Source organism: Colius striatus, chromosome 24 (assembly GCF_028858725.1).
Source record: "Colius striatus isolate bColStr4 chromosome 24, bColStr4.1.hap1, whole genome shotgun sequence".
Lineage (NCBI taxonomy): Eukaryota > Metazoa > Chordata > Aves > Coliiformes > Coliidae > Colius > Colius striatus.
In genome coordinates this window covers 3,254,825-3,281,384 of record NC_084782.1, presented here as the reverse complement: position 1 = coordinate 3,281,384, position 26,560 = coordinate 3,254,825, and the positions used below count along the sequence as shown (strand labels likewise).

Genomic DNA, 26,560 nt, shown 5'->3' with positions numbered 1-26,560 from the left:
GCCCAGCACTGACCCCTGGCCCTCAGCACCTCAGCTCCACGGCTTTGGGATCCCTCCAGGTCTGGGGACTCCCTTCACCTTCCTGCACAGACAGAAGGGAAGCAATCCCCTCAACTTCTCTCATGCCCTCTAGCCTGCAGGATACTGGATTTGCAAAGATGAGCTAAGAGCAAAGGTTCGGGGCAGGGGAGGCACCTACAGACCCTCACACACTCGCTTTGCACGTGGCACTTCCCCAGCCTGGTGCTTCTGGGCTCTTCCAGCAGAAGCTCCAGACAGGCAATTTCTATGAAGACATCATTTCAGGGGCAGCTCTGTGTGTATTACAGTCTATTAGCAGCGACTGAGACAGCTGCTCATGAGCAATAAAGACACATAACCAGTCCATGGCACTCAGGCACTGGGGAACAAATCACTCCAGCACAGGCTTTGCAAGGAGCAGGAGTGGGCAGGGGAGCAGCACCATGGCCCGTGCCCCCTGGCAGCTGCCATCTGCACCCACCACAGACGCAGTAAGGAGTTTTTCTGGGCAGTTGAGTCAGGTGGGCTCCAGGATGGGACTGCAGTAAGCTGGTCAATGTGACACTGAGGGAACAGTTTCACAGAGGCAGTGTGGAGAGCCAGATTGAGCCCCACTTTACCTCATTAGATGTGGCTGCTAGACCTGAAGATCCCAACTTGTGCATCACGTGCCCCCTGCCCATAGAATCCCCCCATGGTGGAGTGGGAAGGGCCCTGCAGAGCTGCTCCAGCCCCTGCTACAGCAGCTTCCCCTGGCTCAGGGGGCACAGGAACGTGTCCAGGTGGGGTTGGAAACCTCCTGAGAAGGAGCCTCCACACCCTCCCTGGGCAGCCTGGGCCAGGGCTCCCTCACCTCAGCACCAAAGGACTTTCTCTTTGTATTCAAGTGAAATTTTTGAGTCTCAGCTTATGTCTGTTACCCTTTGTCCTGTCACTAGACACTGCACAAAAAAGTCCCCCATCCTCCTGACACCCACCCTTTAGGTACCTGTCAGTGTTGCTGAGGTCTCCCTGAGCTCAGCCTTCTCCAGGCTGAACAGCCCCAGGGCCCTCAGCCTTTCCTCATTAAGAAAGACATTCCATCGCTTCCAAATGATTTTTATTTAGGTGGTTGTGCCCTGCCTTCAGCTCCTTCACCTGCCAGTTCACAAATTAAATGCCATGGACAGTTTAGAGGGATTGAGCTCAGAGGGGAAACAGTGACAGCAAATTTCTGCACAGCAGCCAGCACCAGGCCACTCTCCCAACACCCCTTTCCACTCATGTCCCACCAGAAGCACTGCTACCAGCCTGACCCCCAGCACTCTGTTAGTCCCTGCACACATTCAACCCAGCCAAAAACCACAGCAAGCTCTCAAAGGCAAAATTCAGTCTCTGTGGCTCATTAAGCCTTACCTGTGCTCCTCCTGCAGACCACGACTCCACACGAGTGGCTGCTGGGAGAAAATGCTGCTAGAAGCTTCCAGGGCTGTGAGTCACCACGAGCTTCAGCCAGGTGAAGCAAAGGAAGCTCAGGGTTGCTGGGGTGGCCTGGCCACCTGCTTCTAATTTGCAGCAATTTGTTCCCTGTCCATCTAACAATAGTTTTCTTACCTGGAATGTTTGTGCTTAACAGACTCACCCAACTGCAATGCATTTGTAACAAAACAGTGCAAGATGCTCACTAGCTTTAAATTGACAGCAGCTCCTCATATATAAAACTTTGTACTTCTCAGTGAAGAACACCAGCAGAAGCTTTCATCCATTCCCTGTTTACTTCAGCTTATCACTATTTGCAGAACAAAATCAAGAGGGAAGTTCAGAAATAAATAACGAAGGTCAGCACACAGAGAGCTTGTTCTCCTTGTCTGTGTTACAAGGGGGCCAGGTCTGTCTGAGCAGCTCTTGTCAAGACACAGATCATTGGGACACCATTAATTGTCCAAAGCACTTACAGTTTCCTCTCTGGAGTAGTGTTTTGATTACATTTGGAACAGAGAAAACCAGACAGAGAACACCACAGCTGTAACATGGTAACAGCTCAAAAAACCTCTTTTCCATCTTTGCTTTTTCTTCCAGGACAGACACAATCAACAAGAGACAGGGAGCAAATGTTAAAGGGAGGGGGGTGGATCAGACACCACCATCATCAGCCCATCCTGAGAACAGCCCAGTGTTCAAATTGCTGCATTTCAAAGGCTTAATAAAACAGGCAGCATGTGGGAATGGTTCAGGAGCATGAAGAGGTCAGCAGACACAGCTGGGGTGGTTTCTCAAGACTACAGCAGGTTTGACACTAATTAACAGACACTCATCTGCCCTTGTTGCTGTTCTTCATCATTTTCTCTTCTGTTTACCTTGACATAACCCATTGACCTTATTAAACAAAGTCAGGAACTCTCCCTTCCTGAAGGTGCAGGCACATGGTGCCCAGCTCCAGCAGCTCTGCAGAGCCTCCCTGGGGTCTCAGGTCTTAAGATGATTCTGGAATCAAGCCATACTTCTCCTGCAGGATCTCAACTGTTGATGTCAGAGCACTGTGGGGTGAAACAGAACCATCAGAAAAATCAAAGGTTTTTAAGGGTTAGACTGTGTTTTCTATGAAAGAACAATCAGCTGGATGCAGCAGTGCATTTTGAGTCAAGGAGAACATCAACTCCAGTAACCAGAGTGATTCACATAGAAGCTTCTAGAAAGGGTTTTCCTGGGCTTGGAATTTGGAGTCTTTCAGGATTTCTGAGTGTGCTGGTCATTAATCTAAAGGAGAAAAGCTCTGGGAAAAGAAGCATCAAATGACCCACCCTAACTTGAAACCTTCACTTCATTTACAGTAAAGAGAAAGGTACAGTTCAGCAAGAAGTGCTCACCAGCCAGGACGAAGGATGGTGAATCTCCCTGACACAGATAAGTCAACCACAGTTGAGCCCAAGCGACACTCTGGGCTCTGGACATCCCCTATTGGACCTCCATCGATAACTAAGGACAACTGAGGCCACAGGTCTTGGAATTCCTGAAAAGAAAAACCAACAACAAAAGGAAGAGATGTAGCTAACACTCCTGCAGGTGGCTTGTGCTGGTCACTGCTGGATGTTTTAGGGCCAAGGGAGGTGGTTTCTCGCCTTCCTTTGTCAGTTCATGTCACTTTCTTTCTCTCATGGACACATCCTGGTTTGATTTCTGAGAACAGATCTCTCTCAGAGATGAAGGAAAGCCACAAGGATTCTCTGGCCAAAGATTTCTCTGTTGCACCACTGTTTATTAAGGAGTGCACAAAAAAAAAGAGCCAGGAGTCTGTCAAAACCCCTGGGAGTAAGGACAGGGCATCTGTCTGGTACTGTGTCCCATTACACCATCCCTAGGGTGCCAAGCTTTGCACAAAGTCATCTCCTGGAGCCACAGTTAGTTACCAGGCTGCAAGGTGCTGCCCAGGCAGCAGCAGCTTCATTCCACAGCCACCCCTCCTATAGCAATTTCTGTCTCTCAGATTTGGCACCTGCTTCAAAAGCTGCCTATAAACCCAGTGTTGCTTCTCAGCTCTGCCCTCCTTGCTTTTTTAAGATGAGCAGCAAGACAGTTACCCCACACCACATATCTGCAGCTGCTTTAACTAGAGATTAGATTGAAATCAAGCAAAAAAAATTGCAGCAGAGAAATCCTTGATTTCTTGTTAAGGCTGGCTCCCATTTGTGAGAGCCTGGGGCTGTGACAGACTACAGCAACAATGTCACTAAGCAGTAAACACAGCCTTACCGAGACAGTCAGCGTGCTTGCCTGGCAGCTGATGTTGGCACTCGTTAAAGCCAGTGGTCCACTGCAAGCTCGTGCCAGCTCCCTCACAAAAGGGTGGTCTGGAATACGAACACCGACCAGCTGCAGGGAAGAAGACAATCACAGGATGGTGGGGGTTGGAAGGGACCTTTAGAGACCATCCAGTCCAACCCCCCTGCAGAAGCAGCTTCACCTAGATCAGGTCACACAGGAACATGTCCAGGTGGGTCTTGAAGACCTCCAAGGACACAGGAACTGGTTTTAAGCTTGATCTGTTAAAGCAGAGACCTACCGATGTGAAAGGATTCAAGTCTTTATTTAGTTCTTCTGAGCGTTTGAAGACCAGGGTGACTGGTCCTGGGAGCAGGTCCTGCAACAGCTCATCCGGCACGTCCACGTGGCAGAACCTGCACGGCCAGACAGAGCGTCAGGGCAGGGAGAGGCTTTCACAGGATCCCAGCATGGTGGGGGCTGGAAGGGCCCTGCAGAGCTGCTCCAGCCCCTGCTAAAGCAGCTTCCCCTTGATTCCTGTGCCTCACTCAGGGGGCACAGGAACGTGTCCAGGTGGGGTTGGAAACCTCCTGAGAAGGAGCCTCCACACCCTCCCTGGGCAGCCTGGGCCAGGGCTCCCTCACCTCAGACCCAAAGGACTTGCTCCTTATGTTCCAGTGGAACTTTCTGTGTTCCAGCTTGTGCCCATCACCCCTTGTCCTGTCACTGAGCTCTAGAGAAGAAAGTGCTGCCCCATCCTCCTGCCACCCTTTGTGCAGGCAGCTGGTGCTGGGCCCAGCAGAGCCCCAAGTGCTGTGGTCCCCTCTGCTCCTTGCCCCACACAGCCACGGCCCCGTGCCCACCTGTAGAGCCGCTCCACGTCCCCGAGGCAGATGGCCAGCGGCTTCCCGCCGTCCCGCCCCTTCAGGCTGTAGATGCTCCGCACGGCGGCCGAGTCCTGCGCCAGGCACGCCACGCCGTACACCGTGTCGGTCGGCACCGCCACCAGCCCGCCGGCCTGCAGAGCGCCCACGGCGGCCGACAGCGCCTCCTTCCAGCCTGCCCGGCAGCGGCGGGTCAGGGAGGCGGCCTGCGGCTCCTGCCTCCGGCCCCAGCCCTGGGGACGGCCTCCTGCCAGCCCCGGCACGCCCTCAGAGCACTCAGCCTTCACTCAGCCAACCCTCAGCCCTCACTCACTCCTCAGCCTTCACTCACCCCTCACCCCCATGTCAGCCCTGAGCCACCACTCAGCCTTCACTCACTCCTCAGCCCTCACCCATCCCTCACCCAGCCCTCAGCCCTCACTCACCTCTCACCCCCATCTCAGCCTTCACTCACCCAACCTTCACTCAGCCCTCACCCACTCCTCACCCTTCACCCAGCCCTCAGCCACCCCTCAGCCCTCGCCCATCCCTCAGCCCTCACTCACCCCTCAGTCAGCCCTCGCTCACCCCTCACTCAGCCCCCAGCCCACACTCACCCCTCAGCCCTCACTCACCCCTCAGTCAGCCCTCGCTCACCCCTCACTCAGCCCTCACTCAGCCCCCAGCCCACACTCACCCCTCAGCCCTCACTCAGCCCTCACTCACCCCCCAGCCCACACTCACCCCTCAGCCCTCACTCAGCCCTCACTCACCCTTCAGCCCTCACTCACCCCTTACCCCTCAGGCGGCCCTCGCCCCTCGCTCACCCCTCACTCACCCCTCAGCCCTCACTCACTCCTCAGTCGGCCCCCGCCCCCGCTCATTCCGTCCCGCTCCCGCCTCACCCGGCTCGTGTCCCCGCGCGGCTCCGCCGGAGGGCAGCAGCAGGCGGCGCGCGCCGCAGCCTCGTCCCGGGCCCGGGCCCCGCTCCCCGGCGCGCGCCAGCCCCGCCAGCACGGCCCGCCGCGCGCCCAGCATGCGCCCGCCGCTTCCGGCCCGGCAGCGCGCGGCGCGGTGACGTCACATCCGGGGAGGGGAAGGCGGAGGCCGGGCGGATCGGCCGCGGCGCCGTTGCCATGGAGACGCGGGGCCGGGCTGGCGGCGGCGGCGCGGGGCGGCCCGCGGTGGGTGCGGGACGGGGACGGGGCCGGGACCGGGGGCGGGGGCGGCTCTGGCCGTGACCGCCGTCTCTGCCGCAGGGCGATGACGAGCTGCGGAGGCTGCGGAGGCAGCTGGAGGCGCGGCAGCGGCAGCTGCGGGCCCGCATGGCCGCCTGCGAGGCGCTGACGGCGGAGATGGCGGCGCTCCGGGCCGCGCTGGGCGCTGAGCGCTGCCCGCCCCGCCTCGGCCCCGCCTCGGCTCCCGCGCTTCCCCGCTCCCCGGCGCCGGGCCCGGCCGAGGGCAGCCCCGGGCCCGGCGCCGAGGGGGCCGCGGAGCCCCGGGGAGCTGCGGCCGGCGGCTGCGGCGGCTCTGCGGAGAACGGCGGCAGGAACGCGTCGTCGCGGGACCCGCGGCCCCAACAGGCAGCGCCAGCAGGGACCGAAGGTGTTTCTCTGTTACAGGCTCTGGAAAAGCACTGCTAGTCCGTGCCAGAGGACAAACCGCACTGATAAGGCCGTGGCCATCGCCAGTGCCCTCAGTCGTGGCCTTGGATTTTGCTTTCTCTCCTTGCACTGACACCTTATCTTATCAAGTTTACACTTTACAATAAAGCAAGATGGACTCACTCTTTCTTATGCTGTCTGCCTGCTTCTTGCTGAAGAAGGCACAGCCTTCATGCAGAACTGCACCAGTTCAGCTCAACTGTTAACTCTTCTTGCCTGTTAGCAGAATCAGGAGTAGTTAAAAAGTGACTTGCTTATAGAGGAACAGCAGAAGCACCAGAGCTGTGCAGCGTTTGGCAGGCAGCAGTTCAGTCTCCACTGAGAGCTACAAGCCTGAAGCTTCATGGCAGGAGCAAGCTGCAGCTGGTTCAGAGATGCCCTTTGGCTCTTGGGGGGTTGTTTTGGCCACACACAACTGTTTTACCACATGGATTTATTCAGAGGAGAAGGTCCCACTTTTTCCTTACTGCCACAAACTTTCCCCAACGTTCCTCTGCTCTTGGAAAGCAGCAAGTGGCTGAAAACTTTCAAAGCAGAGATGCCACAGCTGCCCCCTTTACTCAGGAGATGTTGTCCCCTGCAGCTTTGGGGGCACCAGCAGCAGTACTGAACACAGCTGCACTTGCATGAGGGGCTACACCAGCCTTTCCCCTTTGCACAAGTGAAGGACAAGATGGAGATGGACAACATCAGCTCTACCTCTTGCCCATGTGAACATGAAGATGTGAAGTTCCTGAGGGTCAGTAGTGGGGGAAGGGGGAGGAGTGAGCCCAGGCTGGAGCTGGGAATGCCTTTGTGTCCTGGCCTGTCCTGAGGAGCACAGGGACACAGTCACACTCCTCTCCCCAGTCATTTATAAAGACTTATGATAACACAATGTTTAAATAAGCATTTAATTAGGATTCCATTAGTATTAATATTGCTTTCAATTCCAAAAAAAGTTAATTTCCACTTCTTTGCAGATATTTCAAAGTACAATATGAACTTCATACAAAAGGAGCAGTTCAGCAAACACCAGTATTTCACATTTTACATTCTTCAAAAAAATACAAATTCATATTTAACTCTTTTCTTTTTCTGGGGGGGTTTTGGAGATGCTCTTCCTTTGGAAGTACTGTACCTGTAACTAACATCTTCACATTGCTCAATGTAAGCACATTTGTTCCCATGATTCATAGTTAAATAAATCCTTTTAACACCATACACACATCCTTGAAAGAAACAAAACTAAACCAAACCAACTGGGCTTCTTTTTGTTTTGTCATCTCCAAAGAGCAGGGCCCAGCTCCCCACAGGAGGCAAAACCAGAGCAGCAAAGCAGACAAGCTGTGTTCTCCCAGGCTGGGCAGTGATGAAGCTGAGGATGATGTTGGTACCCAACCAGGCTGGAGGTCTGCAACCCCTCTGCACTGGTACTGGCCCGTGGGAAACAACTACAACTCTCTCTCTTCCTCTCTCTCTCTCCAAAACAAGGGTCAGGCAGATAGCTCTGGTTCACTAAGCAAGTGGAAAGGACACAAAAGCTACACACAGCAAGAAATCACCAGCTCCTGCAACTATGGTACTGCAAAAAACTTACCCTTGGCTTTGCTGAAAAAAGATCATATGAAAAAAAGCCTCTTAAGAAAGAAGTAGAAACTGCATTGATTTGAGAAAGTGTACACTCTGCATAAATGAACCAAATTTTGGCCAGCTTGCACACCACCAAAAAGCATGGTGTGGGATTTTTAAACTAGTTCCAAGAACACACACTTCCACTACGTAGGCTACCACATAAATATCCAGTTTAATTTGCATTTCTCAGTGCAGACACAGAACCCAAACTTCTAGAACATAGGATATCAAGACAAGACACACACACACACAAAAAAAAAAAGAAGTTAAAAGTCCAGCCCTGTCTGTGAGTATCAGCTACAGGTAACACTTATAAAAACTTGATGTTGTTTCCAAAAGGTGTTATGGGAAAACTGGTGAAGAGTTGGAAAGGATGCCATCAGGAATCTGCAGGGGCTGGTCAAGACATGCCTTTTGGGGTTTATTTTTAGCCTTACAGTGCAAATTGACTCTCTAACAGCTCTGCCCAGCTCAGATCACTGATGCCAAGGTCATCACCCACGGATTCCAGGGACAAGTTTCACTGTCCTCCTCTCCCCGGGAGGCACCTGAGGCTCAGAGCAGTGACTTGCCCACGGTCACACAGAGAGAGGCAGAACAGAGAACCTGACACCAAGCCCCATCTGCTCTACCCCACAGACCTGGCTGCCTCTCATGCCAGTTGCCAGCTGTGCTCCCCTCAAAACAGGAACAGCTTTTCAACTCCAAGGTCAATTCCACGCCTTCACTCATCTCCCCCAGCAGTTCCAGCAGTTGTTAGTTCGTTTTCCCAGAGCCTTAGTGATAACTGGTGCAGGAAGAGTGCTGTAAACAGTTTAACAATGCTGCTGCAGTTGCAAAACCCAATCTCTTGGATGGCTGCAGAAGTGCCATCCTCTGTGAAGTAAGGCAGGTAACATGACATCAAAAACCATCTCGTGAAGACAAAAAGTGTTCAAGGTGCAACATGCCCGTTCCTGAACGGCTCAGTCGCTTCTGTTCACAGCCCAGTGCAGAACAGAGCAGAGGAGGAGGGAAGGAGAGGGAGAGGGAAGGAGGGGGAAGAGGGAAGGAGGACACAGACCAGGAACACAGAGCTGTATCCAACAGAAGCAACGAGCAGCCCACCAGAAAGCGTGAGAGAAGAGGCCTGTGACAGCACAGTGCTCTCAGCAGAGTATTTGCATAGATTGGACATTTGCTAATGATGCATAATTCCTCTTGGGTACAGACAGGGGAGGGCAGAACATCACTGAGCTCCTTAATTAGACAGACACAGACAGACTGACCACATGGGACAATGCTCTTTAGCTACAAGTATTGCACCAAGTTAAGTGCTCATCTTTGCACACCCCTGTGAACTTTTACTCAGAGCAAAAAATAAACTTTGGGAAAGTATATACAAAAGAAATTGCAGCAATTGGGTTAAAGAGAAAATAACCTAAAGTGCATTTTAGATACCAGTATGAGGTTCTGCAAACAAGTCTTTCAGGGCACAGCATTACAGAAGTGCCCGATTCGTACTTCCTTCTCTGTAATTCAGTACCAGCATTTCAACAGGGTCACTTTTCCATCCCTCTACCACCAAACAACTATGAAAAGCAACTTCCACAGCCTCCCATTGCACACCAAGTCCACTCACTTGGGTCACTGCTTGGCAACTAGAGCTCCAGATGTTGGTCATTTGACCCATTCCACATGTTTAGGCTTTTGCACCCATCTAGAAGCCGTGAAGTAACCAAGTAAATCCCCAAAAGCCACAAAACAGCACAATCTTCAGCACAGAATGACCCAGAGCAGTGCAGGTTTGCTTTCTGATGGAGAAAGGGCTTTGTGAAATGCACATTTTCAGAGGGAGGACACCATGTTCTCAGAAGCTCCAGGGTGTTAAAAGAACATGCTCCTTTCTGGGAATCCACTGTCTTACAGATCTACAATTGCAGAAACCCTTCCCTTGTGAATCTGCTAAATGCTGGGGCAACAAGGGGAGGACAGAAAGTTCTCTTGGCTTTGCTGCCTCTGCTCTCTTTGCCAGCTGCCCACAGCTCTCCCATCCAAGCTTCCCTCATTAGCTGGGATGTGCACATCATCTCCCACCGTGTTAGTGACCACCCAGCAGTGCAAAGTTTGAACCTCCAGCACTGGGGGTGATGCAGGTTCCACTGGGGATGATGCAGATGCACACTGGGAAGTGAACTGAGGGCTCAACACCACAAGCACAGCCCTGTACACCAGTCAGGTGGGTTTCAGCCAAACTGCAGCCTGCCTGATGCACACACAGAGGGGTAAAGGGCACAGCATTAGAAAGCAGTAGCTGTGAAAACAGCAGAGGTTAACCTTCACCAGCCACCCAGGAAAGATACATGCACCTCACTGCTGCCAAGCCCCACACTGCCAATTAGCTTCCAATTTCAAAGCCCTTGGTAGATTCCTCTACTCAGTTGCCACAAAGGTGTTTTTGAAGATGTGCATTTCAGGTGGATGAAGTCATGAATAGCAAAAACAGCACAGAAAAAACACCTCCCTGAAGGACAGAAGTTGCTAAATCCCTCAGCTGTCACATTTCAGGCCACATCTGGTACCCTTGTCCCCATCAGAGAAAACCTGCACCTCTGCAGGGTAATCTACATGCTCCTGCACTGGCAGAGTCTCTCTCACACACACACCACACACACACACACACACACATCCACTCACCCTCAAACACCACTGCTGCACTACCCCAATGGAAAGCCTTGAGACTATTTCTTTTTGTGTTCAAAGCCCTGATATTAAACTGCATCACAAAATGAAGCTGTGGGAGAAAAACAAAGGGGGGCCATCATCTCACTGCCCCATAGGGATTCCCATTGCAAGAACACAGAACACTTTGTGTCATGGATGCAAACCTTATTGCTGCAGGACCCACATCCCCACTGCAACATGAGCCAACACAGACACAGAGGAAGCACAATTAGGATGTTTCCAACTCAGCTGGTGTCCCCAAACTCCTCACTGCAATTACTGCTCTGTCCTAAGTTGAGTGACACTTCCCAGGCACAAAGCATTCTGGACACAGCCTCTCCTCCCTCATGTTCAGCTCTAACAGGAAGCAGTTTTACCCTTCTGCACTTAACAATTGGAAGATGTCAGAGAGGTGAAAAGCCAGTTCCCTTCAGCCTGTTTCCACCTGTGTTGCAGCAGTGCACTTGCAAGGGAACAGGACATGAGATCACTTAAGCCACTGTCTCAGCAAAGCCCATGACAGGGGTGTTGGTTAAGGCTACACAGCCTGTCACAAGGGTTACAAAAACCTACTAATCCTCCAGCAGCCCTGGGGAGGTCTGGCTGCACTCACAGGATTCTCCCCCAGCAGGTACAGAACAGCTTGGATCAAATACAAAGAGTGAAAGATCACCAGCCACCAGGAGTTTGCATTCTCAGTTTTAGTGCTCACACTCCACATTAATTGGCTTACAGTCGTTATCTTTGTGTCTCACTAATGACAACACTGTCAACTGAATAGAGACTATTTAATATTCTTTTCAACACAAAACCAGGCTGACAGCCAAAGCCAGAAAGATGGATAAAACACTATAAAATTACATCCTCTTTAAAATAATGCAGCATAAATAAACCATTTAGAATGAGACTGCATTTATTGCAACATTACAGGCTTTTTGGTGGAAGGGGGTGGGGGGGTTGTGTTTTATTTACCCTGAGTAGGTTAGAATTAGAGACTTTTCAGTTTGATATGAAAGGAAAAAAAAACTACTATGTTTTGTAACATCTTTTAAGTCAAGAAATAGCCCCGTGCACAAAAAGCTGGCATTGCAGTAGGTTGGAGGCAGATTCAGGCAGAAGTTACACAGCTCAACAGCAAAAAAACAACCAACCCCAAAGCATTTCTGGACAGCTGAAGGACAGACTCACTCAATTCAAGGTGGATTTTTATGTTGAATCGTTCTGAGATATTTCCTAGAGTTGCTTCTTGACAAAAGATGAGAGTCATCAGCAAAGGCACCGTGCTCCTGATTGAACAGTCGCGGGGGTTAAAGGAGGACTTGTTTCTGAACAGAGCTAAATAAAAGAGCAGCAGGCACCAATCTGACTAAGCCTGGGACTCACTGCATCCTTCAAAGAGAGGCAGAGCTAACAGACTCTTGAGCCTGAGTAAGCAGGGGCTCCCACTGTGTTTCCATGTTGTGAAACAGTGTCTGCCAGCACGCTTCTGAGTGTCCCTAATGAAAAGAAATCACCAGATCTATCAGGAGCACAAGTTTGTGCTCCACTCAAACTCCCCCCAGATTTCTGTAGGCTTTAGTAACTGTGTTAGTCCAAAGCAAACCCAGGCATCAGCTCCCAACTCAGGGATGTGACAGTCACACTCCAATCCAATTGTGACTAAACCATCTGCTACAACAATGCCATTTTCCACTGCAGCAAATTCCTTTCCTGGGCTCCCTTTATAGTGCATGGTTAGTATCAGACATAAGAGACAGAAGAAAATTATAGACCCAAGGAGTTGTAACAAAGACCCACTTGCTGCCAGTACCTTAATCCCAAACACAAGTGATGTGCAATTGGAGACCAACTAACTCCCCTTTTTGTTATCTTTTAAAAACCTTTTTGCACACGAGTAACCTTTAACTTCTGTGTTCACATATGACAAGCAAAAGTGACAGACAGTGCAGCCAAAACAGTTCATATATAACTTAGCTTTTTCTCTTTTTTTTTTTACCTTTTTTTTTAAGATAGATTCTCAAAGATGGATGTACCTGGGACGTGACTAAAGATGACATCAGTGAAGCAGAAATAAGCCACAAAACTTCCAGAGAGGAAGGGAAAAAGGATCCTTCAGTTTCTGCTTCTAAAGGAGAAGGGTTTTACCCTACAGGTGCAAAGGAAAATCTGGAACATCTTCACTTAGAGAAGTTGCTATTCAAACCAATTTCTTCCTCACCCTGCAGTAGTGCTTCGATTGGAATTATATTAGATGGGGTCTCAGGGCTTTGGAGGGACAGGAAGTCCGATACATCCATGGCACTTAATGTTTCAGTCTGTGAGTCTGAAGGGTTAACTATCTGACTGCTCTGCCCACACGAAGGAGAAGAGGAAGGAAAGGTCTGAGGCTGCAGCTGGGGAGCTGGTTGCTCCAGAGCTTTTGAATCAGGTGAGGAACATTCCTTCTTGACGGTGGCTTTGTCCTTGGCAGAGTCTCGGCAGGCACACTGACACTGGCAGGCCTCCTCCTGCTTTATTATAATGACAGGAACACTGAGACCAATCTGCTGAACAGGGTTTCCTGAAGGTGAAACAAAGACAAAACACAACAGAACCACATCATTTCACAGCAGGGAGAGACAAATCATCTCTGTTCAATTAGACTGTATGCCCCTTGCAGCAGATACCACGTCTCACTTTGCTCAAACACAATTCAAACCTCCAGCATAAGAGTAGCAGGTGCTCTCTGTTGATGAGGAGCCAGTTCAGGTTGAATCCAGGCACTAGAATCTTTTTTACACAGCACAGGCTATCTCTACTCCAGTAACCACTTAATTTTTATAGCATAAAATCCAACAGAGTGGCACTGAGATCCCTCTGGAGAACATGATAAACATTACACCAGCAATTCCACTCCTTAACACCAACAGGGATGTTTTCCTCTCCATTTGCTATTGCCTGCTTTCCTCTCCCACCTTGCATCTCATATTTCCTCCTCATTCTTCCTATGCTGCTCTACTTGCCTGACTTCCTTCCTTTTTTCTTTAAGATTTGAAGTTTCAAATGTACCTGCTCTCTCTAATCTCTGATCAATTCATCTTTGCACTGCAACAGCACTGTGTAAGAAGTGGAACACGACCTCTACAGTTGTGTATCACTCTGATGCATCTCACTGATAGTGCTTACCAAACACAATTGCTAAAGGACTGACTAAGTTTACTGTTTCATGACTTCATTTAAAAGAACAGAACTCCCAAATCTTGTCCTTGTGGTCCTGTCTTTTATTCTTCTGTGTAAGTTCCACTAAAACACCATCTTTAACAGTGCTGGATTTAAGTTGTGAACTTGACTGCCTTATAAAGTTGTTGGAGAAACGACTACAGGACAGATGTCAGTGCCAAGCTGTGAGTCTACTCAGACTGCACTTAAAAACCTCAGGAAGGTAAACAGAAGTGTTGTCTCCAACCTTTCTGCAAGCCATAAAACCACCACAAATGCTGATCAAGCTAAGAGAACTACAAATGAACAGAGAAAGGGAGAAAAGCAAGTTCAGAGTCAAGCTTACCTGTGTTGCCAGCTACTGGTAATGCAGTGGTAAAAAACACCTTTTCTACTACTTTTGGAACTTGTGGCTTTAAAGAAAAAGAAAAGAATAAAGAAGTGAGCTGATTTCAATCAAGTTTCTGTTGCTCAAATTCTAAACAGCTGCAACCAAGAGAAACAGCTACACACATGTTCCAAAAGGAACACACTTCCAAAGTCATTAACAGATGTAACATTTTGCTTGGTTCTAGGCTATGTCTGGCTATCCCAAATCTCAGAGTATCATTTCAGGAGTGCTACACATGGGGTACAACCACTCTCTGCACTACATGCTTGTTACCAGAGCCTGTGGGTTTTGAAAACTGAATGACTGAACTGCTTTGAAACTGCTGTGCCTTCTCATACTGCCTGCAGTACTACTGTACCTGCAGCCCTTTGTACTTGGCCATTTCAATTCTCTGGTTTAAGGGCTGCAATGGTGACATGTTTATACCAACTAATGTGGTAAGTGTTACTCAACACTTCATCCTGGTTTGTATCCTAGAGTTACAGGTTTAATCCCCTTTCCTTTTCAAAAGAAAGGAAAGAATAGAGATGGTTCAAGCTGTTTCAAAGCTGTGCTGGATGTACTAACCATTTGTTCTTGGCTTTGTGGAGAACCAGTGGCACCATTTAAGATCCATTGTAAGTTTTGCTCTCCCATGACAATGCTGGACTGCAGAATAGCAGTGCTCTGAGAAGGAGTAATTGTTATAGTTGGATTACTGGTCAGAACAGAGTTTGCAGCAACAGGCACAGTCTGAACTACAGCTGGCAGGGGCTCAGTAGCACTTGCTGCTGCTGGGGCAGGTGCCCCAGCAACCACTGAAAGTCCTTGTACGATGGGCTGTGGCGGTGTCTGAGTATGCTGCAGGAAGTCTTGGTGACTGGCTGCAAACTGTGTGCTGTGAGGAACAGGCACTTCTGGGGATTGTAAAACAGTTGCAGGATTCCCAAATGCAGCTTGCTGTGAGCTGGTTCCTATGGAGGAAGGAGCAGCTGGTGCTGCTGAGGCTTGTAGTGCTGACCGTGAAGGCTCAGAGATGCCGAGTTGCAGTACAAGGGGGAGAGACAAAGAGGCCGAGTCTCCTGTGGAGGGTGGAACAGCAGCCACTGAGTCTGCATCACCATTAAACCCTTCAATCAAGGCAGCTGCCAAAAGAAACAGAGGGGAAAAAAAGGGAAATGGTAAGTAATGGTAAGTAATAGTAAGTAAAGCATGACCCCTGCCACATTTTCAGACTAGTGCTCAAGCCCATGGAACACCGCACAGTGAAATCTAAAGGTAGGTTCAAATGAAGCTGGTAACACTGAGTACTACACACAAGCTGATCAGCCTCATTAGCTGTCTCTAAGAAGCCTTTTTAACAGCTGGTTTGAGCAGCTACATCAAGAGAGGAAGCTTGAAAACAAGGTTTCTGTGGAAAGGCCAAGAGCATCATCATTGTGTGACGAGGTGCTGTAAACAGCGAGTCCCCCGTGGCTGAGCGTTGCACCAGCTGGGAACACACTTCAACAGAAAGGGATTTCAACACTGAACTTTAAAGCTTTGTTTGCTACTTAAAGAGTTATGTGGGGCAGCAATCTTCAGACTGAAATGCTGAACTAAGTCCATGCAACTGTCAAAAAGCTCTCTCTCAAGTTAGTGCAAACACAACTCGTACCCGTCTGCTGAGAGTCGTCCTGATGTGCACCGTGGTCTGGGCTCTGAAACATAGACTCAAAGATGCTTGCTGGTGAGATTGTGCTAAGGTCCTGTCCATGTGTCTGGCAAACAGAAAAGAAAGGAGACATCACACAATGTTGTATCTCAGGTGGCCATGAACTTTACACAAGCAGCACATGAATGTCACAAATACCTCTCCAATTAACCAGTCACCTTCAGGAAAGGGAACATACTTCACTTACCTAAAGGGAGTTTTTGTTGCCTACAATCAAATTCACCAACATAATGAGAAAATCCTTACAAAAAAAGAGCAAGTCCTTCAAAATGAAAACATACTCTCCTGCATCTACACTTCATTTAACCCTTATCCCTTGTAACAGTCCATTAGAAATAGACATTAATTTGCTATTGGCTGTTTGTGAAGCCTTTTGTGGAGCAGACACAAAACAGCTCTGGTTAGATCACATCCAGGCCTATGTACTGCTGCCAGCCCCACTGCTCTAGGAACAGAGTGTATTGAGAAACTGCACATTGCTTCCACATCCAAGCACAAAACAGTGGCAGTGTCTCATCAAGATACAACTTTCCTCTATGTAAAACTGAAGCTCAGTCAGCAGTTATCAAGAACATGAATCCAGTGAACAGAGCCTTTAAAAATCAGCTTGAATTAAGCATTGCAATTTCTGCAGGGAAATCCCTCTCTTCCACTCATTTCTGTCTAAAAGCAGAAGAACTATTTCTTTTACATTCCAAGAAGGACCAGAGTAACACATCACACTGACAGGCTCAATAGGGTGTGTAAGAAATGTGCATTTTTCTTGTGGGGAGAGCCCCCTGCAAACTGCCAAAGGCACAAAAGAGCAGTGGTCAGTACAGCTAAAGCAGATCTCTCCCAAGGCACTTAATCTGTGCAAGAGTATCTCCTCTACTAGCAAACTGGAAGCCTGAAGTAGAATACACTGAAGGCCTGAACACAGGAAACAGAAGCCACCAGCCATACATTATCTAATCTGCTGTGTCCTAGTTGACAGGACAAGCCCATTGCCAGAAAAGAAAGCAAAGCCCAAACCACAGATGAGGCAATTCCAGGACAGTAACTCACTGGATTAGAGTTCTCCCTCAATTCTGAATCTGTTGAGATGAGGCTTAAGTCACTCAGACAAAGTGAGTGGCTTGTATCCTGTAAAGACAAAAAGGGAGAAAGAAACCAAGTGATGCATTTGCAAAGTGAGAGAAATCTTGTAGTTGCTTCCTTTAGAGCCCACACAACTCTGCCTGGGAGGAACTTCTTTTCCCCCTAATGTGACTCAAGTCTCAGTTCTAAAATTAAAGGAGCAATGTTACTAAGCAAAGGATATTGAGTAGCTGTGGAGGATTCTTGACACCTTTCACATTACCTCAAAAGAACTAACCCAGCACTTTAAATCAGCACAGGAATAAATCAGACTACAGTAAGTTAAAAAGACCCCCAGACCTTATCAGTATGTGTTTTACTTCACACATTTATTACAGAGTATTGATTAAAACATAAGAATCTACAAGAAAAGCATGATAAGATCTACAATTGCCCATGAATTTGTGTCAGTATGTGTCACACTCAGTGAAGCTGCAGCAGCCCAAGCATTGAAGTGAATGAGATTATAATCAACAGACACATTTAGATGAGCTTTTTCCACATAAAATTTGGTAACTAAATACCCTGCCACAAGTTTCAGAAATACTGAGCCCACTCTTTGCTGTCAGCACCCTGTAAACACAACATGTGAATATAAGCTCTCACTGACACTTCGAATGCCAGCAACAGCACGAAGGAAATTGGTTTCTCAGTTCAAAAGAGGTACCTGTGGGCTTCTCCACGGGAGACAGGGCACCAAGTACTTACCATTCCCTTTGAAAAGTCCAACCTTTACAGTTACACCTTTAGAACAAGCTACAGGTCAAATAATTTCTCCCCCAGAGTCTGGATTTACCTCCATCTAACACAGAAACATTAGGAAGAAGTGCTACTAACCTCAGATACATTGCTATTGGGAAGTGCATTATAAGAATGTCCTTTCTCGTGGCCCTTCATGTGACTCTTGAGACTATACTGTGTACTAAAAGTCTTCTCACAGCCATTACTGGGACAGAAGAAGGGTTTCTCCCCTATAAACAGCACAAAACACATATCACAAACTTACAAACATCATATAAATCATATATTACACAAACAAGACAGTTTAATGCCACTTCATGCATTCAGTATTCTTGAGTCTCACAGATAAAAGCTTCCACTTTACCCTGTGGACTGACACAAGAACACCCCATTTCATTTTGATGCTGATACATTTGGGACACATTCAGGAAATTCAAGATCTCTCAGGCATAAATGGAATATTGAGGATTGCCCTGACCCAGGCCACAGGAGTTTGCACTTGGCCTTGTTAAACCCTATGAAGTAGGTTCACACAGACACACTCCTCCAACCTGTCAAAGTCACTCTTGATGGCATCCCTTCCCTCAAGCACATCAACTGCAGCCCTCAGCTCCCTGTCACCAGTGTTCTAAACAAACATTTTACAATTCTGAGCACTAGTACAAACTGAATAAACTCAATAAAAGAGAGACTTACCAGTATGTGTCCTAACATGTGTTTTAAGGTGGTGGCTTGCAGCAAAAGCCTTTCCACAGCCGTCATGCTCACACCTGAAAGAGGCATCACAGAAGAATCAGCATCAGGCTGCTTTGGTGCATTAGTTACAACCTTAGAGCATGTTTTGCAGCAGTCCCAGCACTCTCAAAAGCAGGCCTAATGCTAATTCATGTTTGTGATCAGATACCTGCCAAGAGCTGCTGCACAGGCTGCAGCAGAGCTTTGAACAGGACTTCACAACTGAAGCATGAAGTCAGCATTTGTGAGGGGAGGGGGCTCCTTCATGGAATAAACATTGCATCCCAGCAGAGAAGCAGCAGTATGTTTTAAAAGCCTGCTCATCATGGCACTCCCTTTTGTTTCAAAACAACCAGCTTGACTATTCTGGTCTTTGAAGAGAGTCATTTCACCCCCTTCTCCTGACAACCAAGGGAGCTCTAGAACAGACAGGTTTAAATACTACCCATCCTCACTCTTTTCTCATGAGAACAGCTTTTCATTCAGGACAGTAACAGCTGGCTTTTGGCCCATTCCATACACCCCACAGACTAAAAACTTGCCACCCCAGCAACTCACCGAAATGGCTTTTCTCCTGTGTGGGTTCGAATGTGCTTCCTCAGGTCGCTGTGCGTTGTGAAGTATTTACTGCAGCCTTCTGATTCACAGTTAAATGTTTTCCCTGTGTGAAGCCTCTGATGTGCTTTCAATCTAAAAAGCATGCCAAAATTAAAAAGTCCCTCTTATGACTGACAGGATGAAACAGTCCCTACTCAAGGCAAGCAAAGCACTCAGTCAAAGTGCAGGACAGGATCAAAGGCTTAACACGTTCTGAGCTGGAGGTAAATAGTGTATGAAAGTAACTGACACCACTTCCAAAACACTCAAGCAAATCTGAGACTCCTTATACTTGAGCACCTGCAATACAAATCACAGAAGGGAATGGGAAGGAAGGAACCTTTAGAGATCATTCAGACCAACGCCCTGCTAAAACAGCTCCCACCTAGATCAGGTCACACAGGAACATGTCCAGGCGGGTTTGGAAACCTCCCAAGGAGGAGCCTCCACACCCTCCCTGGGCAGCCTGGGCCAGGGCTCCCTCACCTCAGCACTCAAAGAGTTTCTCCTTATGTTTAAATGGAACTTTTTGTGTTCCAGCTTCTTTCCATTACCCCTTGTCCTGGCACTGGGTGCAACAAAGTGCTGCCCCAACCTCCTGCACCCACCAGTTAGGTATTGGTAACTATTAAAGAGATCCTCCCTCAGTCTCCTCCAGACTAAACAGCCCCAGGGTCTGCTGCCTTTCCTCATTATAAAGATGCTCCAGTCCCCTCAGCATCTTGGTAGCCCTGCACTGGCCTCTCTCCAGCAGTTCCCTGTCCCTCTTGAGCTGGGGAGCCCAGAACTGGACACAAGACTCCAGCTGAGGCCTCACCAGGGCAGAACAGAGGGGCAGGAGAACCTCCCTCAACCTGTTAGACACTCTCTTAATGAGCCAAGTATGTCATCATAGGTTTTGTCATCCTACTCTTGGCAAAGCATTTCCACATTTTAGGGGTTTATATTCCTCTCCATACCTGGAAGCAGCACAACAATTGTATTCAGACAGAGCCAGAAAGCAGATGCAACTTGCAAACAGCAACAGCCACATCTACAAGCCAAAGAGGCTTCCTACCTGTACAATGTATTGAATGCCTTTTCACAGCCCTGCACATCACATTCAAAAGGCTTTTCCTTGGTGTGCACTCGGACGTGGATTTTGAGGCTGTAGGAGGTAAGAAAGGCCTTGCCACAGCCTTCTTGGTTGCAGACAAAAGTGTATTCCCCACGGTGTGTCTTTTGGTGAGTGCGCAAGTTGCCGGCAGTGCTATAGGTGCGTGGACAGCCCTCAAAGGTGCACTGGTATCTCTTAACCTAAGAGACAAAAAGCTGTATACTTAATTTTTAAGCATTTCTGGAATCCAGACAAGGTAGAATTGCAGTTAAACATTAAGGATAATGGAGTAGATTTTGACCTCCGAGGCAAAAACAAGTTATGTGATGATTAAATGGCGACGTCTCTGCTGCCCGGAGTGAGGAAGGAGGGTTACACATTGGAGAGCAGGCTGTCTTTAAGGAGAACAGCAATGGAATGGGAGAAGGGGAAGGAAAAACAGAATTCAAAGTGGAAAAGACACTAAGAGGTTATCAAACCTGTTGAGTGTCCCTGCCTGTACCACCTGCACTTCACTCGGGTGCTTCTGGCACAGCTACTTATTATGGAAGAGGGAGACATGGCATAATGGACTTTCACAACCTGACCTTCAAAAGCACAGCCCTGTGTGCTGAAGTCTCATGAACTCCTTGCATGAGAGCTCTCAGTAGCTACAGTTGACAGGCAAGCAGCAAAAATATTCCAAGAGGTGTTGATCTGGAAATGTTTGGAAAGGTAATGCAAACCCCCAACAGAGGAGCAGGAACTTGGAGGTTAAGTCAAGCACACAACAGCACAAAAGCTGGCAACTTTCATCTTCCAAAGCACAGATCACAGAATCTCAAGGATTGGAAGGGATCTGGAAAGCTCATCCAGTGCAACCCCCCTGCCAGAGCAGGGCCATCTAGAGCAGGGCACACAGGGACTCATCGAGCTGGGTTTGAATGTCTCCAGAGAAGGAGCCTCCACAGCCCATCTGGGCAGCCCCTGCCAGTGCTCCCTCACTTCAACAGGGAACAAGTTCTTCCTTATGTTTCTTTGGAACCTCTTCTGTTCACAAAGAAACAGCAGGCCCTCAGGAAAACCACCATGAGCCCTGTAAATGGCTCTCAAACAGACCTGTGTTTTGGCCAAAAACCTGTCTCCCGTTCACATACTACAAAGGCACCAGAATCAGAACAGCCAAAGGTATCTGGAACACATTAATTACCATGTTAGCAGTTGCTGGTACAGTGGAAGACCATCAGTGGTTTAAGGTCCAAAGGACAGTACCACCTTCAGGCTCTGTTTCTATGACAAAGTAGCAGCCCTTAACAGTGACGATTTGAGCCACGTGCACTCAGCATTTCCCCTGAAGAACATGCCTCCAGGATCCCACATCAGGAACCCGAGACCTGAGGCGCCCAAAGGATATTTTCTTGCATACTTTCACTCCTCCCTTTCCCTTCACAGGTTTAAGGCCTTCATAACCTAAGGCCTAAAGCACTAAGGCACACATCTCAGGGTTGTAACTATCAGGTTACTCAGAGCCAGCCTCTGCCTGTCCAGATCATCACCTCTAGAACAAGGGCAGCTTGCAAAACGAGCTCTTCAGTAGGGGCAGGGATTTCAGCTCACTGAACAGCTTCCAAGGAAGCCCTGTGGTCACATAGTGTTAAAGCAGTTGGAAATTAACCTTTTACACACTGGGCATTCTCCACATGAGCTACCTAAAAACCACATGAGGAGCCTGTTCAGTTTCCTTGTGTTTACATTCAGGTCTGGAAGTGTAAGAAAAGAATATAGATTAAGGATTTGGCTCCTAAGCTGCCAGTGCATGTATTTAAAGCAAGACAGCAGCAACACTTGCAGCTGAACAGCCTAAACTATGACAGCAGCTTTGCACTCCAACCCACCCCCTACTCTTTTCTCACAAGCCAAACCTTTACTTCACAAGTTCTTCCAAGGATACTGCAGACACAAGGAATGCTGCCACCATGTTCTAAGCTAAATCAAACTTGCTATGAAGTGGCAAAGCATTTCATTCTCATGTAGGAACACTAACAATAAGCACTGATTATACAGTGGAGATATTGACTGGCAGTTACAGCAGCAAGACTCAGGACTATCACCACTGGCAAGCAACAACAGATGGCTGGCATAGGAGCACACAGAAACAAGTTGCTTAGAATCAAAAGGTTGTGGCTTCACCACAGCAGCTTTTTGCTAAACACTGTGTGCTGTCCCTCACAAGGAGATGCACCAGAGGGAAGCTGGAAGAGTCTTAATGAAACATTTACCTTAGAGGTAGGAACTAATTGTCCAATAATCAACAAGACTGGCAAAAGCAGAGCCTGAAACAGTGCTGAAGTCTACTTAAGCCACTCAGCTTGCCTTTCAGGGGAATCACATCCATTCAGGATGAGCTAAACTGCTGGTTTTTCTATGTCATCACTAAAGAAAGAAGATTATAATCACATTTCTTCTTGCAGACACCATTCTAGTGAGAGCACTGCAATATAAAAAAGGACGTGAAAGGTAATTAATGAAGTGTAAAACTCTTTTGTTTCACTGATGTCTAAGACTGACCTGGAAATGTAAGGCTTTGACACAGTTTCCTCAAGTTTTACAACTGCTACAGATGTTTTGGAAGTACAGAATAGGCCTGCTGACTTTCAGAGATGAGTTCAGGAGCTTTAGAGCTTTCCTCTGCAGACAACTCATCGAGTGTTTGGAACAGCAGGACAAAAAGAGCTTTCACATAATGGAAGTGTCATATATTTCCACTGCACTCAAATTATAGCCCAGTTCCCCTCCACCTCATGAAATTCATTCAAGAGCTGGAAGAAAAACAATTCAGGCAAAGGATTTCCTTTGGAAATTCATCTCACAAAGCTCTTCTTAAAAAGGAATAAAAGGTGTAGAAATAGAACCAGCTGAAGTGCACGTGCAGGCAGCTCTGGCTGGCTGGTACACTCTGCTCTCACACACCACAGGTTGCAAGTTTATTACCCTACACAAAGAAAAGTATTGCCATGACTAACAGAACGATTTTGGCAGCTGAGAAGGAAGGAGACAGCAGCTGCTAATGTGAACAACTGAGCAAAAGGAGTTCCTTCGACTTCACTGGGCTTATTGAAGGAGCCTCACTCCAGCAGTTCCATAACTGCAGAACTGACCTCCTACAGCCCCATTTTCTCTCCTACAGCCCCATTTTCTCACAGCCAGCAAGCAATAATGAAAGTTCCCTGCTAATCTAAATTATTCAGAGCATTCAAATCCAGCTTCCTTTCTCAGCAAGGGCTCGTTTCTACAATTCTTTCCTACCCTGAATATCAGTTACACAAGTAGTTGATACTATTACCATCAATGTGAGCACAGAGGCTTGGACAGATCGTCCCTTATTTAACTCAAGCCAAAAAAAGGAGTACAAAGTTGCCACTGTATTGGCATTTCAGTCAATTTTGCCTTGCTTTTGTGGCTAAAAAGGAAGAAAGCCCAAGTCAGTGTGTCCAAGGCCTCAGCACTCTGCATGCAGGCAGAACTCATTAGGGAAACACAATGAAGAAGAACTGCCATTTGAAATACATAAGCTGACTTCAGACTTCAAAATACAACAGGTGAGAGTTTAAAGCTCAGAATCATAGAATCACTTCAGCTGGAAGAGACCTTTAAGCCCATTGAGCCCAGCCTCTGTCCCAGCCCTATCAGCCACCAGCCCATTGCCCTCAGTGCAGCACCCACCTGGCTCTGAAGCCCCTCCAGGGACGGTGACTCCAGCACCTCCCTGGGCAGCCCCTTCCAATGCCTGACAGCCCTGGCAGCACAGAGATTCCTCCTCACATCCAGCCTGAACCTCTCCTGGGGCAACTTGAGGCCGTTTCCTTTCCTCTTGTTCTATCGCTTGTTACCAGGGGGAACAGACCCAGCCCCAGCTCGCTCCAGCTTCCTTGCAGGTAGTTGTAGAGATTGAGAAGGTCTCCCCTGAGCCTTCATTTCTCCAGGCTGAACAGCCCCACATCCCTCAGCCTTTCCTCAGCTGAGATGTGTTCCAAATCCCTTCCCAGCTTGGTACCTGCCCCTGGATCCTCTCCAGCACCTCCATGTCCTTCTGTGAAGAGGGGCCCAGAAATGGACACAGGATTCGAGGTGCAGCCTCACCAAAGCCAAGTCCAGAGCTTCTTTTCTCCCCTCCTTTTGTTTCCACAATAAAACTACAAGCAATTTTAAGTCTGATATCTTAAGTTTCATAGTTTAGCTACAGCCAACAGCCTGGGACAACTGATAACTTGGGTGCACTTTTCTGAAGAATGTGATTAGTCCCAGAGTAACAGAGGTCAGGTACTTCTGAGTTCAAACAATTGACCAAGCAAAAAAGAAAACCAAAAGAAACCAGTCCAATCCCCTGCACCACTGACCCAACCACCTTGGCAGTACCATATTGTGCATGTTCCTTATGTTGCCACATGTCAAACAGTTACCACATGTCAAACAGCACTTCCTGGCTGCGTCACCAGAACATGGCACCATACCAGAATGAAAACTGCTGACACTCACAACTTTGCTACTGACCCACTAAGAAACTGGAGGAAACTCTTATGACCATCAGCACAAAGCATTCCAATCAGCCAGAGCAACATCAGATTTCATGGGGTGTAATTCACTCTGCTATGGAGGAATCTTTAAGAACAGGGGAAACCTCTGTCTGCCTCCTGACAAAGAGGCTGAGAAGAAACACAGTTTTAAAGCATTTCAGCTGAAAAGCACTTACAATAACCATCAAAATCCAGAGTCACACATAGTTACTTACTTCTTTCAGCTTGGTTTCTGGGCATTCAGACTGTAAAGTGAGTGTTGCACCTTCGATATTTCTTGGCATAGGAGTTGAACCAGGATTTATTGTTAGATGAATCTGATCTGGAGAAATAATGTGTTGCACATAACCCTGGGACATTCCTTCATGATCTGCTATTAAATGAAATCCTTCTTCGTGGCCTTCTGGTAAAAAAGGCAAGTGATCACCACACTGTCCTTCGTCCTCATCATCTTCCAACACGCTGTGGTCCTGCTCTATGAGAACAGTTGTCCTGTCATAGACCGTCCCAGATGACGAAGAAACCAGCCCGTTTTTATCAGCAAACCTCATCATACTGTCATCTTGGGTTAGATCGTCCTCCTCCACTTCATAGTAGATGACGTTGCCTTCAGGGCTGTTGTCCCCCATGGCTCACCGCCTCTCAGTGCGAGATCGCAAGGTCACACCGTAACAACTCATCTGCAACAGAAGGGCAGGCGGCGGGGGGAGGAGAGGGGGAAGGTCAGGCGGCTCTGCCCGGGCCGGGCCGGGGCCCCGCTCCGCTAGCGGGGGAGCCGGGGAGGAGCCCCGCGGCACCGGGCGGCCACCGGGCTCCGAGCGGGCGGTGCCGGCTGGGCCGGGGAAGCGCCGCGGCCGCCACCCCGCGGGCCGGGGAACGCGTCCCCTGCCCGAGCGCGGCGCTACCCCCACCCGGCCGGGCCCCGCGGAGAGCCGCCGCAGGGGCCGCCCCAGCCCTGCCCTGTGCCCGCTCCCGGGCCCCGCCGCCCTCCCGCCGCGCTCACCGAGCTCCCGGCAGCGGCGGCTCCTCCTTCCCCACCCCGGCGGCACCATGATTACCAGCGCACTCACTTCCGCTTCCGGCCCGCGCGCGGCCCGCCGGGAGCGCCGCGCCCACCGCCCGCCCTCGCGGGGGAGGGGGCGTGGCCTCGGGCGGCGCGTGCGCGCTCACCCAGCAGCGCCTTGGGTTGGCGTCGCCGCCCGCACCGCGCCCTCAGCGCCGCGCTCCCGCCCGCCCGAGCGGTGCCAGAAGGGAAAGGAAACGGCGGCGGGGCCCGGGGCGACGGGCACCGGGTCGGGAACGGGCCCCAAGGGCGAGGCTGAGCCCCGGAGATACCGCACACGCCTTCAGATGTAGCGACGGGATCGAAATAGGCGCGACAGAACAACTGCAGCAGTAGCGCGGGGCCCAAGCCGCGCTCCCACGTAGGCCTGGACTGTCCCCGGCCAGCGCCAGCTTTGGCACCAGCAAACACCGTCCAGAGGTGTCTGGCCGCGGGCAGCACGCACCCTGCCCCAAAACACCCTTTCTGTACCTAAAGGGTGGGAGTCCACTTCCTTGTGCAGTGTACAAGGGCTGATGGGCATCAGCTGGGACACAACAGTGCCGCTGGAACACGAGGAGCAAGCCCTTTGGGTCTGAGGTGAGGGAGCCCTGGCCCAGGCTGCCCAGGGAGGGTGTGGAGGCTCCTCAGGAGGTTTCCAACCCCACCTGGACACGTTCCTGTGCCCCCTGAGCCAGGGGAACCTGCTTTAGCAGGGGTTGGAGCAGCTCTGCAGGGCCCTTCCCACCCCACCATGCTGGGATTCTGATCTGCACCTGCTTTGATTTGCCA

At 49.3% G+C, this 26,560-nt stretch overlaps 2 protein-coding genes across 2 annotated transcripts; both read right to left on the bottom strand.

Annotated features, from left to right (window-relative positions):
* Positions 1 to 1,111: 1,111 nt before the first annotated feature.
* YRDC (yrdC N6-threonylcarbamoyltransferase domain containing) lies at positions 1,112 to 5,660 on the bottom strand. Its single transcript, XM_062014283.1, has 6 exons — positions 5,528 to 5,660; positions 4,623 to 4,818; positions 4,061 to 4,175; positions 3,751 to 3,870; positions 2,868 to 3,010; positions 1,112 to 2,537 (listed from the first exon to the last, which is right to left on the bottom strand). Exons 1-6 carry the CDS (start codon positions 5,658 to 5,660, stop codon positions 2,474 to 2,476), a joined length of 771 nt encoding a protein of 256 aa, XP_061870267.1. The 3' UTR covers positions 1,112 to 2,473.
* Positions 5,661 to 11,498: 5,838 nt separating this feature from the next.
* On the bottom strand, positions 11,499 to 25,814 carry MTF1 (metal regulatory transcription factor 1). The gene is made up of 11 exons (XM_062014445.1): positions 25,730 to 25,814; positions 24,942 to 25,406; positions 20,135 to 20,373; positions 19,039 to 19,170; positions 18,442 to 18,515; positions 17,842 to 17,975; positions 16,933 to 17,010; positions 15,829 to 15,931; positions 14,760 to 15,316; positions 14,148 to 14,214; positions 11,499 to 13,163 (listed from the first exon to the last, which is right to left on the bottom strand). Exons 2-11 carry the CDS (start codon positions 25,353 to 25,355, stop codon positions 12,781 to 12,783), a joined length of 2,181 nt encoding a protein of 726 aa, XP_061870429.1. The 5' UTR covers positions 25,356 to 25,406; positions 25,730 to 25,814; the 3' UTR covers positions 11,499 to 12,780.
* Positions 25,815 to 26,560: the final 746 nt, after the last annotated feature.